Genomic DNA, 19,051 nt, shown 5'->3' on the forward strand with positions numbered 1-19,051 from the left:
TTTCTTCAGGAAGGTATACCTAGATACCTTTTTCATTTCATTATAAATCATCTCCCAGAAAGCCTTAATCTTTGGGCACGTCCACCAAAGGTGAAAGAATGTACCTTCAGTCTCTTTACATTTCCAACATTTGTTCTCGGGCAAATGATATATTTTTGCAAGCTTGACTGGTATCATGTACCACCTGTAAATCATTTTCATAATATTCTCTCTTAAGGCATTGCATGCCGTGAATTTCATACCGGTGGTCCACAATTGTTCCCAGTCAGCAAACATAATATTATGACCAATATCTTGAGCCCATTTGATCATAGCTGATTTAACCGTTTCATCCTGCGTATTCCATTTTAACAGCAAGTTATACATTCTTGAAAGTATCTTAGTTTTGGGGTCTAACAGTTCTGTTTCCAATTTTGATTTTTCCACCTGGAAGCCATTTTTTTAATCCAAATTGTAGGCCTCTCTTATTTGATAATAATGAAGCCAGTCTCGCACTTTATCTTTTAATTTCTCAAAACTCTGCAATTTCAATTTGTCTCCTTCTTGTTCCAGTATTTTCCAATATTTCGGCCATTTGGCCTCCATATTGAGTCTTTTAAAAGCCTTTGCTTCCATTGGTGACAACCACCTTGGGGTTTTATTTTCCAATAAGTCTTTATATCTTATCCAGACATTAAACAATGCTTTCCTGACAATATGGTTTTTAAATGCTTTATGTGCTTTAACCTTGTCGTACCACAAATATGCATGCCACCCAAAAGCGTTATTGAAACCTTCTAAGTCCAAAATGTCTGTGTTCTCAAGAAGCAGCCAGTCTTTCAACCAGCAGAATGCTGCTGATTCATAGTAAAGTTTAAGGTCTGGCAGGGCAAATCCGCCTCTTTCCTTTACATCAGTTAATATTTTAAATTTTATTCTGGGCTTCTTGCCCTGCCAGACAAATCTAGAAATATCTTTCTGCCACTTCTTGAAACAGTCCATCTTGTCCAAAATTTGCAGTGATTGAGCAAATATTTTAAAGTAGCTGTTGTACTGTATGAGTATTATTGTTCTATTAATATCCTTTATTCCAGTAAGAGAAACAAGTGGATTAGAAAAGGACCAGTTGAGGGCAATGAAAATGATTATAGCCCATGTAGAGCTTATAAATGACAAAAGAGATTTTAAAAGCCAAAGATTATTCACTTTTGAAAGGGAAAGATTAAGAAGAGATATGATAGAGGTGGATAATGTAATGAATCTAACATTGCTGCCAAAACAAATTGGTCACTTCTGTTCCTTCTGTTGTATAATACCAGGGGTGCTGAATGAATTTATATGGCTACAGATGTAAAGTACACAAAAGAAAAGCAATTCTTTCATTTGTGTTATTCATCAAGCAGAAAATTTGCTTCAGTTTAATGTCATTGAATAAACAGGAAAAACTTGATCTTTCTGGTTTTTCTGTGCATTGCTCCAATTCAGCAGTAAATAGTGTGTTTTCACAGGAAAACACCAGTGGGGGGGGGGGGAGCACTCAGACAAGGACGTTTAAAGCACAGACCTGTGCCTGGAAACACAGCATAAAAGGAAGTCTGGATGAGCACTTAGTTTTTAGTATTTGTTCCAGTTATTTTCAGAGAGCAAGCAGGAGTGTAAGTATACTCTTTGTTTATCAGCATACCAACAAATATGTATATTTAACACAAAGAATGGTAAAGAGTCCTGTAAATAATGCAGAAATGTATTAAATTATTTTATTAATAATGATTACATTATTAAAGCTGATGACTCAAGGTAGCTGTTTTACTACAATATTTTTTTTAAAGTGGCTAGGGGTTTCCTTCTCCTCTCTGCCCCTTCTATTGTGAGTGGAGCCAAAGGCTCATCTGCCATGTTTTGATTGTACATTCAAGCTGTCACTGACAACCTGGAGGCAACAGCTGTGCTCATGTATGCAGCTGAAATATTTAGAGCCTTCTCCTCCTATGTCAAAATATAGTAGATGGTGAGATGTGTATTGGCTCCAGTGTTACAAGGTTTTTGTTTGTGTCAGTTTCCTAAGAAGAGCGAGCAACTTGAATTCTATGTTGGAAAAATGGTTCATGGGACCAGAATTGAGTTGTCAGGGTTAGGGCTGTAGAAATTAAGTTGGGATATTGGTCATGGTGGGCCAAGGGATCAGCTGGCAGGCAGCAATGCTAGTGAGGAGGCTCAGATAGCAGAGACATTGGGTCAGGAGCTGGAGGCAAGGCTAAGGGTAGCAAACCAGGCCTGCTCCAACACCAGTAAACCTTCTGAAGGCACATATGCCTTTGCAGGGACCTGTTTTTTGATCTGCTTCCTGAAGAACCAGCTTCCAATTAAAGAGGTGTTTTTCACTTTGGCAAAATTGGTAGATTGCCTGATAATCTCTAGGACTAGTGTGAGATATGAGTAATTTTACAGTGTTTTCAGTATCTGTGTTTGGGGGCAAATTGGTAGTCTATCAGCTTTTAAGTAGCAACATAAGAGCCTTGCTAGACCAGACCAAAGGCCTGTCTACTAGCACAGCATCATATCTTCCACATCATATCTTCCAACCCAAAATTGGTGGGAGCTCATAAGCAGACATGATGGGGGGAAATGGCTGTCTTCACTGTTTTCCCACAGAATCCCATTTGCTGGTATTCCACTGAGTACCAGCAACTGATATTCAGAGGCATGTTTCTGCTGATCCTGGATAAAGTATACAGCTATCATGACTAGTTGACATTGATTATCCCCTGTGAATTTATGTAGTCAACTTGTTGTAAACCGCCCTGTGACTTCCAGGTATAGAGCGGTGTATAAGTTGAATTATTATCATTATTATTATTAAAGGTAAAGGACCCCTGACAATTAAGTCCAATTAAGAACGACTCTCGGGTTGTGGCTCTCATCTTTACTGGCCAAGGGAGCCAACGTTTGTCTGCAGACAGTTTTTCTGGGTCATGTGGCCAGCATGACTAAGCCGCTTCTGGTGAAACCAGAGTGGTGCACGGAAACGCCGCTTACCTTCCCGCTGGAGCGGTACCTATTTATCTACTTGCACTTTGACGTGCTTTGGAACTGTTAGGTTGGCTATCTTGGACTGAGCAACGGGAGCTCACCCGTCGTGGGGATACGAACCTCCGACCTTCCGACTGGCAAGCCCTAGGCTCAGTGGTGTAGACCACAGCGCCACCCATATCCCTACTATTTATTAATAGTTCCCTTTTAAAGCCTTCTAGGTTGGTGGCTATCACAACATCTCGTGAAAGCAAATTCCACAGTTTAACTGTGCATTGTGCAAAAGAAGTATTTTATTTTGTCTGTCCTGATTCAAGTATTATGAGAGATGGGGAAAAACTTCTCTCTATCCACTTTTTTCATACCATGAATAATTTAATATACCTCTTAATCACCTTAAAGGCACATATTGAGACAATAATTTATCAGTAGCATATTTATCATATTTTAAAACTAATTTAAAATATGATACTTTGACAAAATAGCTCATTATCTGTTGTCTTAAAATATCTTCCTCCCTGTCAGTTTCCATCCTGCCAACTGCCATATGTTGTCTGTTGCAAAGTTCAACCTGTTGTCAAGGGCCGATCAGAGGAAATAATGAAAAACAGCTGGTTGTTGTTCTCTTCAAAACTCTTTATTATTTTCTCTATTTCAATAGACTAACTTCCCACTCATGTAGCCCTTTCAGCATGCCAAGATATTAATTTAGAACTTTTTATTTGTTTCTTTAGTTAGTTAGTAAGTAGATAATAAAGTAGTGATAAATATATGATCCTGTATCTCTTTTATTCACAATTTAAATGGCGTTGAATCAAACACTCTTGAACAGCTGGATATCTACTCCATTTGCAATTATCAATGTAGAGAAAGAATAGTGACACTGCTATTAAGTAGTCTTGCAGAGAATGTAATGTTTCTTGGAAAAAAATGATACAGTGCAAATAAATGTTCTTTATTTGTGATAACATCTTCAGCCTTTAACTCCAGATAATTAAATGATGGACATGTTGAGCATATTTTCAAAAAAATCAGATCTTTTTTTAATTATCTGAGCCATTTTGTAGGGCAAGGACATCTTCAGGAAGGAACTGACTGTACCTCCCCAAATGCAAATTAGAAGAAAAAAGCTGGCAAGAAGATAATAAAATTGTGATCATTGCCTACTCACTTGCCATATTATTTCTCTCACTTGTTTAATTTATGTTTCCTGTTGCAGCATGAAGAATAATGCATTTTCTATACTCTACCACCCACTTATCCACCCTCACTTCCACAGTGGAAAGCAAAGAAGGGAAACTGTTTTTGAGCCAATTTGCTTTCATCTAGGTTGTATTTCAGATCTACTATTGTTTATATGAATAGAATTCCCAGGGGGTCTGGCTGATAAAATGAGACAACTACATACTTACAAATAATTCAAAAAGAAGAGTTCCGAGGTTCTACTATAGGAATATTTTTGTTTGCTTTGAATTTATGCCTTTTAAAATCTCTGAAAGCCAAAAAGGCCTTTACGTGTACAATAATATAGGGCTGTTGTTGATGTTGTTGTTGTCTTCCTCTGTTTCGCAGCGTCACAAGAAGACAGCACCTATGTAGAAGAAGCATATATCAGTAGATTAAAGGGAATCCTGAATTTTGCAGAAGTTGATAACAATTAAAAAGTTCTTTCCAATATGAGCAAAGATCCCCCAAATGAGTACCTGAAGTGTGGGAATGTGTGCAAAGAATGTATCCCTCACTCTGTTTGATAAACATTATTACTCATTCTGATCTTTACTCAGATGAGGAAGCTGTGAATAAGTTCTTTTTCCATTGAAGTACAGTTATAACAGCAGAGAGAAATAAAGATGCCTTTGCTGCTTACAGTTGAGGAAAGCCTGCCCCACCACACAGATTAATAAAAGAGGGGCTCACTTTTCACCTAGCCCTCCTCTCAGCCACAGGTGTGATGAAATAACCAGGACAAACAGTGCAGTGGCACTTGGGCAGGATGGTGAATGGGCATCTTGTCCTTGCTCAGCCAGAGGATGTGATACTGGGTTAGGCTATGGACTAGGCAGCTCCAGGTACTCCTGGAGGAAACTGATTTTCTAGCTCCATTTTAATCAGGATTTAGGCCCGGTTTTGGCACAGAAACCACTTTGGTTGCCCTGTGTGATGACCTGTTGGGAGAGAGACGGGAAAAGTGTCTCTGTTAATTCTCCTCGACCTCTCAGGGACTTTCAGTACCATTGACCATGGTTTACTTCTGGAGTGGCTGTCGGAGATAGGGGTGGGTGACACCGATTTGTGGTGGTTCTAGTCCTACTTTGATGGACGTTTCCGGAGGGGGTTGCTTGGGGAGTGTTATTCAGCCCCCTGGAGGCTTCAGTGTGGGGTTCCTCAGGGTCTGATTTTATCCCCTATATTGTTTAACATCTACATGAAACCGCTGAGTGGACTGGTTAGCTGGGGAGTTGCCTGCTCTAAGGACTGGATACACAGCTTGGGGGTACTTTTGGATCCTTTGCTGTCACTTGAGGCCCAGGTGGCCTTAGTGGTATGAAGTATTTATGTTCAAGGTAATCCACCAGAATTTGGGACATGTTGCCAGCTTCCTGATTCTTCTTAGGCCTCTAATTGATTTGTGTGTGTGTGTCCATTTCTGTCCAATTGTTCCTCAAGCTTCAGGGCAAGATCCTATGTGGTAGTAGTGGCAAGACTTAGTGCTCTGTTTGCAGTTTGAGATATGTATTTTAGTTGATTAGAAAGGTTTTCAAATGGTGCCAAGAAGATGGTACAATCACCCATGAGGGCCTGGCGAAGTCTATCAATATAGGCACCCGAGTCTCTATCAGCCTCCATGACTGCTGCTGCTTTTGCACCTTTTGGAGGATGAGTGTTGCTTTTAGACATATTGGTATATGAGGCCTGAGCCCCCAGATAATGAGTCTTCAATTTGCTCTTGTATGTCAAGATGTGCGGACTTGCTTTTATAAGCCATAAAATCATCAAATCATTGCCAGTAAGGTTTTTGCTATTTCAAAACCTATGGTTGTCCCTCAGTATGATTTTAGCCCTGTTGTGATTATGCTGTGTTATGTTGCCATTTAGCTTTGCAGCTAGCCATGCCTCCTATGATTATTATTATTATTATTTAAATCGTGAACAAATGCATTAAAGATCAGAACAACCCTAACTGCTTTACAGTGTAATTCTATACATGTATATTTAAAAGTAAGATTTTTAAAACTTATTTCCAGGTAAGTGTGCATCAAACTTCTATTTTAAATAAGGCCAAGCTAGAAATTCTCCATCCCCTGCCACACCAACTTTCAGAGAGAGGAAATTCACAGAATAGTTGGATAGAAGTGGGATTTTTAAAAAATATCAAATGGCCACTTTTTGTTGTTGTAATCATACTGATACGAGAGAAAGATAACCTTTACCAATAATAATGCCACTGCTTTTATTAAATGAGTGTTTTGCATTCCTTTGGCATAGTATTTAAAATATCCTCTTAAGATTAACTTTTTTAAAAGAAGAAAGATTGGATCTATTTATAAAAGTGTAGATAGATGGTGAATCTGACACACATCTCTAACTATTAGGGACATATAATCTTAATGTGCTTGTTTGTATGAACAATGTACTAAATCCTTCAAACTCCAGATCCTGCAAAGTTCACCCTGCCATTCTAATCATTTATGCAAGAGTGCTTGTTTCTATGGCAACACATAATGTAGTACCATTTCACTGTCAAAATAATTTGATCAAGTAGCACATTAAGAAATGCATTGAAATTTAATTTACAAATACATAGCAGATAAGCAAGTATTTTTAAAATGCAAAATTACAGTAAAATATATCCAGTGTATTTAAATGAGAAAGATAAATTGTACATTTAATCTTGTTCAGTCATATGGTATCGTATTTATTTAGTCACCTCAAGTTCCTAGGAGGAAAGGTAGGATAGTAATCTTTTCATTCATTTATTTATTTATTCATTCATTATCCATTTCTATTTCTGCCAAAACACTAAAGAGGGCTTAACAGTTTAAAATAATTGTGTGTAGCAAATTCAGATTCAAACTGTTACCTAATGAAGAGACCATTTTGGAAAGGAGAACCCAAAATGGCAGTTGATCCCAGCCAAACTGAAACTCATTGGCCTGGTTCAAAAGTAATGTTATACCTTGGTTTGTTTAGCTTAACTTGTTTGGGGACAACAAAACCATGGTCTAAAGTTGGTTGTGACTCTCAGTTTCTGTTAACTTGCTTGTTATATTTGAGCTCTGTATCCTGATTTATCCTAGTTTGTTGTGTCATTCCATTCTTGCCACTTTCCTGGCTACAGAGAGTCAGCTGAAACAAGTTCTGACTCTCATAAAAATGATTGCCCTAAACATGAAATTGTCTTAGGCATTTGTATATCTCGATATCACCATGGAGGAGATAGTGTCACAGTCTTCTATAAATAATTGTTAATTAGGAATTGCAGGGAGATGAGTGCTCAGAGGGCAGCCTAGGAAGCAGATCTGGGCAGATGAGTTCAAGAAACAAAATGGGAGGTGATGTGGTCCAGGCAACCCATCAGGACCATGTTGGCTAGACTTTGTGGAACTAAACTCAAAATGTCATGGGAACAGTATTGAACTTGAACTAAATTAAACATAAGCACACATAAACAAACAAAAAAAACCCTCCCCATTGTAGTGGTTGAGCTGTCCCTGGCTTAGCATATTCTGGTCAGAGATCTTTGCTGAAATACCTGGAATTATACAACAATCAAAGGTGCCTGTGCTTGCTCTTGCCATTTTTTTTTTTTTTACTGTTTTCCCAGATATGCGTGGTAATCTAGTAGCATTTCACTAGGATTTGGAAATTGCCCATCAATGGAAGTCTCAGTTCTTGTTTACCAAGAGGGACTCATTAGTTAAAGTATCAGAAAAGTTGATGCAACAACATCGAGTTCTGTGGGGAGTGGTGCAGACTGACAATTTTGTTGACATCTGGTTTTGCAATATGTATAGATGAAGGTAAAGATGGTGGGAGACCACCTGAGTATCAGAGCTTTTTGGAAAAATCCTTTTCCACATTTATCCCAGGGCAACCCTTCATAGGAAGTAGAATATGCTTGCTGCATCTGGAAATTTTGCTGTAAGCAATTTGAATGGTTTGGAAATTATACACATGATTTCCTCTTCTTTTATCTGCCTTTTGGTGAAATAAAACTAAAGAAAAAAAGGAAAAAGGAGAGATGAAAGAAGATACTCTCCTTGGTGCTCTCAAATGTCTTCTTCCTCTGCTTGCAAGAGCCTCCTTTTTTTCCATTTACCTTATTGCTGACAAACTCTCACACTCCACCCTGGTTGCCTAGATCCACAGCAGCCTTGCAGGGGGAGCAGGGAATTATAGGGACCGTGAGACTGCTGGCTATATCTAAGAAGGACATACTATATCAACTGATGCAGTTACAACTTCCCCAACTGCCACCTTCTCACTTCCTGCTAAGCCCTTTCTGTGGCAATCCACCCAACTCCTTTTATATCCTTAAAACCCCAAGTTACTGCTATTACATCTCTCTCTGCTTATCAATAAAGCTTAAAAGTACTAGTATCCTTCTTGCGGCCACAGCAGGAATTACTTTCGTTTGGAATGGTTTGGAAGAAAGAGGACCAGCAAACCTTTATGGGGAGAATCTAAGAATGCGGGAAGGGAAGACAACTTAACTCTGTTTTTTCCCTTAGGAATGTGCTGAGAGGATTTATCGTTAGCAATGACTTGACTTCTTTTTCTGAGTTATTTTTTATTACCCCTGCAAGCTAGAAAATGGTAACCTTGCTACTAATGTTGAGCTCCTTGAAAAGTGTTGGAGAATATTTATAAATTCCAGAATGGGTGGCAAATTGGGTGCCTGTAGACATTTTTGCTCAATTTATACAATGCTAATTTAGTTATGAAGTTATGTCACACAAGTGGCATCAAAATGTAGACGCAAAGTAAAAAAAATAAAGTTTCATCTCAGGCATTGTTTCAAGCTTTCTAAAGATAATGAAGGACACTGTTGCATAGTTTACTAATAAAATTAACAATAATCTACTGACAGTTTATTAACAAACACTTTGCTAACCATCAAGCACAGAACTAAGTGGCTTTAAGTCAATTACAATTGTTGATCAATTCTATGTTAGTCACATTTGCAGACTGAGTAAGAACTGTTGAATGCATTTTTCAACATGCCATTTGAAATCTAAGTAGACTGAAAGTGAAAACAATTCCATACTTCACTCTGTGGAACAGGTTACAATATTTTAAAATCTGAATCATCGGAATGAATTCCAAATAATGTTTATGTCACAGTCATTTAAAGTATAACTTCCTGTAGTTCCATTTGAAGATTCATTCACGTGGGCACAGTATATACAAATTCAGCTGTGGTCTATTTCAGTCTAGACTTACTTATTTATTTCATAAAATATACAATACACTTAATTTTTGAAATGCTACTCTTTCATCTTCAGAAATCATCCTCAACAAACCTGTTACCAACTGAAGAGGATGAAGAAGATGGAGGTGAAAACAGTTGTGGGCCTACAGGTTTGTGGGAAGCACTGACACCTTGTAATGGATGCAGGAATCTTGGCTTTCCTAGTCTTACTCAGGTATTTTATTCAATTCTTTACTTCACAATAAAATATTGGTTGAGTAATATTTTTTCTATTGTACTTTTTAGTGTTTATTTTTATACCTGAATTAAGAAAAAACAAAGGAGTACATTAAAGCACATTATGTCTTAAACATCAGAAGACTTGAACGTTCAGGGGGAAAAACATTCAGAACAAATCGATTCTGAAAGTTAACAAATTACAGCTTTTAAAAATACTTAAATACCTTCTTTGTTCCTGAAACAATACTTTAAAGGCAAAAGGAAATCCAGTCAGTGGAATCAGCGTCTTCTCATCCTTGCCAACTGTTTATTGGTTTACAGAATGACACTAATCCTAATCTGCAGAGGCAGACTTGGATCTACAGATGCAAGGCCTCTTTGTTCATTAGATGATTGAATAAGTGGCAAAGAGGTGTATATCTCTGACCTCATACTGTGCACCTTAGAGCTCACAAGCTGGTGGGGGGGGGGGCGAACTCTGGAAGTAGGAAACTATGGATGATATGAACTTTGCACACAAAGGGGAGACAAAACAACTCATCTCCAGAACAGTTATAGGAATGTGAGCCCATTGATAACACTCTTCTGCCTAGAACCTTACAGGTTCCTCATCTCAGGACTCCAGACACTGAACACCAAACTGCACCCCAACCACTGGAGAAGCATGGAGAAAGCACTCCACACAGGTAAGTAACAGAAGCGGAAACATGCTGTAATGTATAACTGCTTCAACTGTCTTCTTTCTCCCACCCACCACCTTTGCTACACATGAATATGGGATCTTGTCTGAACTGCCATTCTCTTTCTGCTTCTCCCCCCCACAACAGCAGCGAACGGTGTTTCCCACAAACAGGGAAACACTCAGTTAAGTTCTGCTTTGGCAGTGGTCTGGCTCTCCAATCATAGCAATTGCTGGCCAAACACAAGCACTTTTACTTTGCAGAGTCACATCCCAAAGGCATGGAGGGAAACAAACAGCCACTAGTGTTTCCCAGTGCTATGGCAATGGCACTCACCTAAGAGGTGCCAGAACTGAGTTCCTGTGAGTTCCAGTTGAAAAAAGCCCTGCCCTGGTGTTTCCCTGTAACCTCAAAGGGAGATGTATGCACACAGTCACAGCAGTCTCTGTCAGTGGGTGAGAGGCTGAGAAATTAGCACTGTCAGAGTATTGAGGTAGCACCATGTCCAAACACTGGCATTACTACCTGGCCAGGGTCACAGCAAGGTTGGGGCTGTGTGGTTGCACCAGCAGAACCACTGCACCATCCCAGCCTTGTCCAGGTAAGCATCAGTGATGCCAGTGTCAGTAAGATGGCTCTTCTGAAGCCCCACCACATGCATTGTTATTGCCACTTCCTTGCTTCTCTCACTGCCTCACAAATATGGTATATTCAGTTTCAGGGACTTGGTGCTATAACCACTGACTTTTGCTTGTTACTTTCTTTTTGTGTCTCTCCTTGCTCTCTACAGGTCACTTACTGGTACAGAATCCATTCCATACCCTGCTTCATTCTGGCCAGGAGGGAAGTGCATCCCATGAGCAGCAGCTGTGACAAGGATGTTTATGGCTATTCACCTTTGGGATTGTTAACATGCTAGGCTCCTGTACCATCACAGGAGGTGAACCACGGTGCTGGTGCCAAAAAGGACTCTGTACACACTACTTTGATGTATTTTGAGCTACTTTCCAAAGAGAAGGAGTCTTGCTGCAGTAACTGGTTGTCAACCCCACCCATGTACTTTTCCCTTTCTAGATCACCATCCCAGATGCTGTTCAGTAAATGCTATGTGGCTATAAAGGACACGTGTGTAGTTTCTATGCTGTTAGAGAGTAGTAGGTAAGGATTCCATGCACACACACAACTAGGATCTGGCCTCAGAATGAGACTTGTGGGGGTGTGACATTTGTTTTTATTTTATTGCCAGGCATTCCAAAGGTAAATGGAGCCATATTCTTCCTGGAGGGATCTGAACTATCTCCTGCTTCACAACTAGAGATGGTCAAATCTAATTCCTGGATCCAGCACAGATTCAATTCCTGGAATAGCCAGGCTACCTTCCTGGTGAGGTAATGGCCCTCTGAATATGGGTCATTAAAGTAACAAAGGAAGTGGTTCTGTGCCAAAAAACAAATGGGTGGGCCTTCTTCCCTCAACTCCCTGATAGTTACAAAGACAAAGTCGAGAGTTCTGTGTGTAAGCAAGAAACTGGAAGCAACGCAGCAGGTTCAGAAGGCAGTCAGAGCCATGCCTGATTTCTGCAGGAATTGAAAACTGTGGCTATGGAAGAAGCAAGACCCTCTTGGGGTATTAATGCTGTGAACCCTTCCATCATAAGCTCAGGTTGCGTATATGTGTAAATAAACCAACTATCATAAAGATACCACTGTCTCTCTTGTCCAACATCATGAAGGAAACTGAATGCTGGGTAAGCTCCTGGAACCCCTGGAATCTCACACTGCTCAGAGATTGGGGTGGTGTGTGACACTGGTGTCAGTAGTAGGATTCATGTTTCCTCAGGGAAGACCTGTGAGCAAGGTGTGCCCAAGTCATGATGGAGGGAGGAATAGCAACACTCCTTGAACAGCTTGAGAGAATGGAGCAACAGTGGAGCAAGCAGCTTGACCAAATGAAGAAGTGACAAAGTCAGCAGCAGAGCCAGTGGCTTCATAAAATAGACCAGCTGCAAGCAGAGTGGGTGAGACGCCTCATTGGAGGTGAGAGCCCTGGCTGATGAGTTCTCCACTACCTGGGAGCCTGCTGTAGAAGAATGGGTGCAGGAGGAAAGGCCAGTGAAGGAGGAAAGTGCTCCAGAAGAGAGTGAACTGCAAGATGGAGGTGAAGAGATTCTGCTTATGGATCTCTTCATTCCATGTGTGCCAGCAGTGATGCAAGAGGTGTGCATGCATGAGCAAGAAGAAACAGTGCCTGAAGAGATGCCAGAAGAAGTGCAACAGGAGGAATTGGGAGGTGTGTGTGAACAATGCAGAAGGATCAGCAAGCGCCTGAGGGATGGCAGTAGAGAAAAATGTGTGGGAAAGTTGAAGACGTGTGTGCATGCACCAGAGTAGCAGCTGGTGCCTACTGAATTGGACGAGATAAAACCGTCCAATGACATTGTCCCTTGGGTGCCCCAAGATAGCCTTGCAGGGTGGGGAACCAGTCCTTATAATGGGTGCAGCCCTTACATAGGCCCCAGCAGTGAGGGTCACCCAGGTTCCAATGAGTTTTGGGGGCAAGAGCCACTTGAAGGGTTGCCTGCCTTTGGGCCCATGAAGTGTTTGAGAGATGTTGGGAGTAAGCAGTGAGGGGAATTCCTGACCGCCAACTTGACTGAACTGAGCCAGCTGATCCTGAAGGTGGTGCCTCCAGATAAGGACTTGTGGCAGAACTTTGATTTGCAGTTTGGCACAGGGGATGAAGTGGACTTACCCAGAGGCAGCAAGAGGAAAATAGATGGAGGGGACCCCCAGTGTGTCAGTGGGAAATCTGATCATGCAGTTGTGTCTTGAGGTCCAGTATGCAACCACAGAGACTGCTTTGGGACTGGAGTTTGAGTTTGGAGCCTCTGATCTACAACCAAAGGGAAGACCAAAGACAAATGGAAGAGTTCCACCTGTGATTTGAACCCCAAAGCAGCTGTCAATCTACTTGAAAGGAGAACTTTCTGAAACTCCAAGGCAAAGAACCATGCAAGCAACTGCAAGGGGTGGGGGCTTGTGCTTTTTGGGACTGTTTGCTTATTTGCTGCAGGGATCCTTCCTGTCAGGTTTGGCATTATGTCTGTCTGTGTGTTTTGAAATGCTGTCGATTTGTGCCTTTTACATGCTTGTGTTTGATAGGAACTTTTATATCATTTTAGGAATCATTCTGATAACTTTGTGAAAGCTGCTTTGTGCTGTAGTGGGACAAGAGAAAGCATGAGCAAGTCCTTTGGGTAATGTAGCTGTGGTACTGAGGCTTGCATCCCAGCTTAAACATGCTAGAAAATCATCATCTTTTAGCATGCCAAGGGTGGGGGACTGGGTAAGCTGCAGAACTGTGACTTGAAGCACCTCAGCTCTGCTTCCCTTTTATCACCTGAATCTTGATTGCAGCATCTGGGCTTAATGAGGCATGTGATCCTCATGTGTCCTGAGCCTACTCCAGCTGAGGAATCACACACCTCCTCCCAGAGCTAACAAACCCCACCTGGCCAGCTAGAGTGCTGGGCTGTGGGCCCTTGCTTGCTTCAGCCTCCTAGAGCATACCGCCCACAGCTCCCCACACCTCAGAGCCCACCGTGTTTGTGGAGATGGGGGGCCCTCTGGTGATGGGTCCTGCTCTTTTGGTTCCTCTGCACTGACCCCCATCCCTTCGCCGTTCTCTGTCGCCCTGTGAGTACTTTATATGCCCCCATCCTTTCTTTCTCCATCCCCACCTTGCCCCGCTGTGTACTAGTTGTGGCTACATCCTTATCCCCATTGTCCTACCAGGTCATGACAGGTAAGCACCTGGAACCCCAGGAATCCTGCAATGCTGGGAGATTGGGGTGCCAGGCAAAAATATGTTTTTACCTTCTCTCCTGGGCTGAGAACACCTAGGATAGAGTGGCTGGTCTACCAGTATGGTGGCAGGGTATCCCTGGTCTAGGAGCAAGGTAAGTATTGCACTGCTCTCTTAAGCGTCTTGCCTTCGTGCTATATTATGTTGTATAAGGACCACCTCTCCTCAAACGAACCAACCCAGACCCTGCAACCATCATCTGAGTGCTTCCTCCATGAGAATCCCAGAGTGCGGGTCTATTAGAATGGGCCTTTTCTGTGGTGTATCCCCATTTGTGGAATGCTCTCCCCAGGGAGGCTCACTGGGCACCTTTATTACATATATTTAGGCACCAGGCAAAAATGTTTCTCTGTAACCAGGCCTTTGGCTGATTAACATTCTATGGCATTTTTAATGTGCTTGTGGGAGGGGGGTGTTAATGATTTCTTTTTTCTTTTATTGTATATTTTGTCTTTTCATTTTGTATTTTGCATTTTTATGTTGTGAACTGCTCTGTGATCTTCGGATGAAGGGCAGTATACAAATTCAGTTAATTATAATAATAATACAGTGGTAAAGGTAAAGGTAAAGGGACCCCTGACAGTTAAGTCCAGTCGCAAACAACTCTGGGGTTGCGGCGCTCACCTCGCTTTACTGGCTGAGGGAGCCGACATTTGTCTGCAGACAGTTTTTCCAGGTCATGTGGCCAGCATGACTAAGCCACTTCTGGTGAAACCAGAGCGGCACACAGAAACACCGTTTACCTTCCCGCTGGAACGGTACCTATTTATCTACTTGCACTTTGACGTGCTTTTGAACTGCTAGGTTGGCAAGAGCTGGGACCGAGCAACAGGAGCTTTTAGCAGATGACTAAAACGCTTCTTAAGGAGCACTTGACAATCCTTCCCCCAATCAATATTAATTAAAAAGGCACTTTTGGTTCATTGCCTTAGTGGATTTGTTGTTGTTTGGTGGAGAAATAATAAATAAAACAAGCAAAGTATACAGTCTCTCTTATGACACCTTAGCCTACAGTAAGGGAGAGATTTTGGCTGGACTGTGAAATGCTAAAATAAAAGGCTAGGCAACAATGAGAAAGAGGATGGGGGAATCAAAATTATTCCTTGGTTGGATGCTTAGGTGATGGAGATGGTAAAAGGTATTTTTTCCTATGGATTGAAAGAAGATTTGAATTAAACATAAGTTGTGCCTCACTGGGAAGTTTCCAGGCAGCAGATCTTCCAAAGAAAGAGGGTGGAATTCACTCAGCCTATACTAAAGCCAAGCCTTCACTTCCTTCCCCTAGGCAATTTCCTAGAGACAGTGGTGTAGCGTGGGTTGACAGCACCCGGGGCAAGGCAAGTAATTTGCACCCCCTAACCCGTGGATTTGCACCCCCTAACCCGTGGATTTGTGCCCCCTAACCCTAACCCCCAGATGTTGCGCCCGGTGCGGCCGCCCCCCCCCTGCACCCCCACGCTACGCCACTGCCTAGAGAGAATGGCAAGAGTATCTGTTTGTCTAGTAGTCTAGTGCAAGAGAACTGCTTGCATTAGAGCTAGATAATTCTGCCACACTTCTGTGGACTTGCTTTGGTGATGCTTGTGGTGGAGCAGCTATATTAGACAAAAACATAGGAGGAAGAGCTGTAGCTCAGTGGCAGAGCACTTGCCTTGCATGCAGAAGATTACAGATTCAATCACACTCATCTCCAGGTATGACTGGAGAGACTCATTTTTGTTACAAGACTTTAAAGAAAGAATCTACTAGTGAAAAGACACCATTTTATGTTGATTTTTTATTCTAGAGTTTCGTTCGACATCTCAGTTCACTGTAAATCTTCCTCTTATAATTTGTAACAAAGACACTTACAAAATGTGCCTAGTGATTAAGTTAATGACCACATCAGGCATAAATGTCATAGCTTTATACCTTCTATACAAAACAGCACAGTTATTATTAAAATTATTATGCAATAACTTTTTGATTTCTGAAAAGTAAAGCCATAGGCAGTTGTCACAGTTGAGCCATGGGCAGTTGCCAAAGAGCATGCCAGAACCACCAAACAAACCAAGAACTGGAGGCAATGAAAAGAACACTAGCAACAATTGCCCTGGCAAAATCCCAGCCAGCGCAGGAAGATTTTATAACCCTTCCTGGTGAGTAAAGCCAATGACCAGCTTGGATGTGGGGAGCCAATTCAGTATTCAGGAATATTTTATTGAATAGGAAAATAGTTTAGTGCACAGAACGATAGATTCTCAGTTCTATCTACAACAGTTCCTCACAGATATTTCATGCTTAAATTAATGCTAAAATCAAGTAAAATTAAATGCTGGGTTTATCCTACATCAGACTACAGCATTCAGTTCATTTCCTAATGTTAAGCACTGAGAGTTGTAGGAACAGTCCTGATCTAACAACTGAAGAGGACAGCAAAATAGTTGGGTTGCAGGATTGGAACAAGTGAAGCTGTGTTCATTCTAATTGTCTTAAGCTGCTGGAACAGCAGCACCATACCTCTTTAAGATACATTTTTTGTGAACTGAACAAAATGCCTGTCTTCAGAAGAAGCAAATCTTCTGCACCTCCAGAATATATTTGGATTAGCATACGTATTTGAAAAGTATAGCATTGTATATGTTGCAAATTGTCCATTATGATGACAGTTCCATTTACCTGGAATATAAGAAAACTAGGTCATTGACTGATATGTCTGCCATATGTCTGTCAAGCTGGCAGGTGCAGATTATTTTTTACTCATAGGGAATACAGCCAAAGATAAATTTGTTGGTCATTGATTTGATTTAACAGCAGCACACGTTTTTGATTGAATTCTAACAACTGCCAAAAAGGCCAGGTTTGTGAGAATCAAGAGAACTAGATAGTGGATTCCTGGATGTTAACAAATACAAAATAGTGAATTTAATTATTTACTTTATAAGGTATCTTATTGCCTCAGAAACTGTCATTCACCTAATGATTACACATTCATTTTAATAGCAGAATCTTTAAACAAAATCTTTGAAATTGAAACAACCCTGCTTTATATTTTATATCTTCCAGTGAATGAACAGTTATCTGAAACACTTGTTAACTGGGAAATTTTTTGTAACTAAGGAAATAGAATGTTGGGCTCTGGGAGTTCTGTTGCTTTTTCACATACTATAATTAGGAATGCTTACAATATTGTACCAATTCAATTTTGTTCCTGGATTTGGGGTTTCAGCATTACCTGATCTTGTTAGAACAGCAATGATAAGTGAGATATCATCCATTCATCTGTTTCTTTATTTCTGGACTTTGTTCAGACAGTTGAGTATGCATTGGTTGGCATAGTTTGCCTCACCACTTACTGATGTGCATTGCTAAATAACAGCATAAAAAGGAATCGTAATGGGATTGTGTGATTGCATCATGATTCCTTTTTGCTTTGTAGTTTTTTGCTATGGGCTCCTGCACATCAGTATGGTGAAGGGCACATACACATGAACTGAAAACTACACCCAACCACAGTTGTGCAATTAATTAAAAAAAAATCCAAGTTAAACTAGAAGGCAACCAGGATGGAATGGAGGGCAGATTCGTACCAGAGAAAAATGGTTGCATATACAATGTACATTTAAAGAATCCACCAAAGAATCCTGGGAATTGTCATTTACTCCACACAGAGCTACAGTTCCCAGAACTGTTTACAATTTAGAGTTCCCAGGATTATTTGGAGGTGGGTGAGAGTGGGCTTTAAATGTATGGTGTATATGCAGCCAACAATCCCTGGCAAGCCTTAGGGACATTGCCAGTATCTCCCAGATACACATTCTTATGCTTGCTGAATGAAACCTCAATTGCTTAGTATTAAAGAGTTGGGTCTCACTAACTTGCTTGCTGTGGTACCAAATTGTCACAGTACTTCCCACATAACTTGGAAAGGTGTTGTTTTGCATGCATATATAGTACAAAACACAGCGATTCCAACAGAAATCTGAAAATAGCATATTTATAAACACATTGAAATGGAAGATGTGAATATCCCCAAATGGATAAAAGTATTTCCATATGATTCAGAAAGCTGAAATTGCACTTGTAACCAAGAGAACCTGATTATTAGACGTTTCTGAAAGAATGCATTTGCATATGTCCCTACACAGATAGTTAATGCTAGCTAAGAAATGGAAATTTGGTACATGCACACACAAAACGAAACAAAACAACTTGATTATGTGAAAAGTCTGAAAAGGAGTCCCTCCCAATTGAACTCAATGCCCAGCATGTAACTTATCATAGGAAGTAATGCTCCAGCACAGAACAAAAAAACACACATGAGACAAAATGTTGGGTTGTGGGATTGCTGGCAACAAACAGGAATGTGGAGCTGTGCCTGACTGCAGAAAATAGTGTTACATGTAGCCCCAATCTCTGAGCGGTGTGAGCTTCTAGAGGTTCTAGGCACTTACCCAGGGATTGGTTTCCTTGAAACAAGGGACAGCAGAGACTATGATGTCTTTATGATATAGGGTTTATTTACCATATATCCAACCTGAGCCTATGACGGAGCAACTGACAGTATTAACACCCCCAAGAAGATCTTGCTTCTCCCGTAGCCACAGCATTGGATTCTTGCAGAAATCAAGCATGTCTACCCCGCAGCCCACTTCTAGCCTTTAGCTCTCACAACCTCAGCTCTGGATTCTGTTCTTCTAATTACCAGCTAGTTGACAGAGAGGGCCCCACCCATTTGCCCTCTGGTGCAGAGCCACTTCATTTGTTACCTTACCTTAGGGCATTAGCAATAAGCTGGCCAACTATTGCAAGAATGAGATTCTCGCCAAGGTTTAATAGAAAGCCCCCCCCCCACTCTCACACACTA

General features: G+C 41.0%; 1 protein-coding gene across 6 annotated transcripts in view; it reads left to right on the plus strand.

The window, feature by feature from the left end:
- ANKS1B (ankyrin repeat and sterile alpha motif domain containing 1B) overlaps window positions 1-19,051 on the plus strand; it is a 349,603-nt gene that overhangs the window by 66,718 nt on the left and 263,834 nt on the right. For all 6 annotated transcript variants that reach the window (XM_079991880.1, XM_079991876.1, XM_079991885.1 and 3 more), the window contains one exon: window positions 9,516-9,656. In XM_079991880.1, coding sequence (XP_079848006.1) covers window positions 9,516-9,656 — 141 coding nt within the window. The remainder of the gene's footprint in view (window positions 1-9,515; window positions 9,657-19,051) is intronic.

This window comes from Podarcis cretensis (assembly GCF_951804945.1).
Source record: "Podarcis cretensis genome assembly, chromosome: 10".
NCBI classification, from domain to species: Eukaryota; Metazoa; Chordata; class Lepidosauria; order Squamata; family Lacertidae; genus Podarcis; species Podarcis cretensis.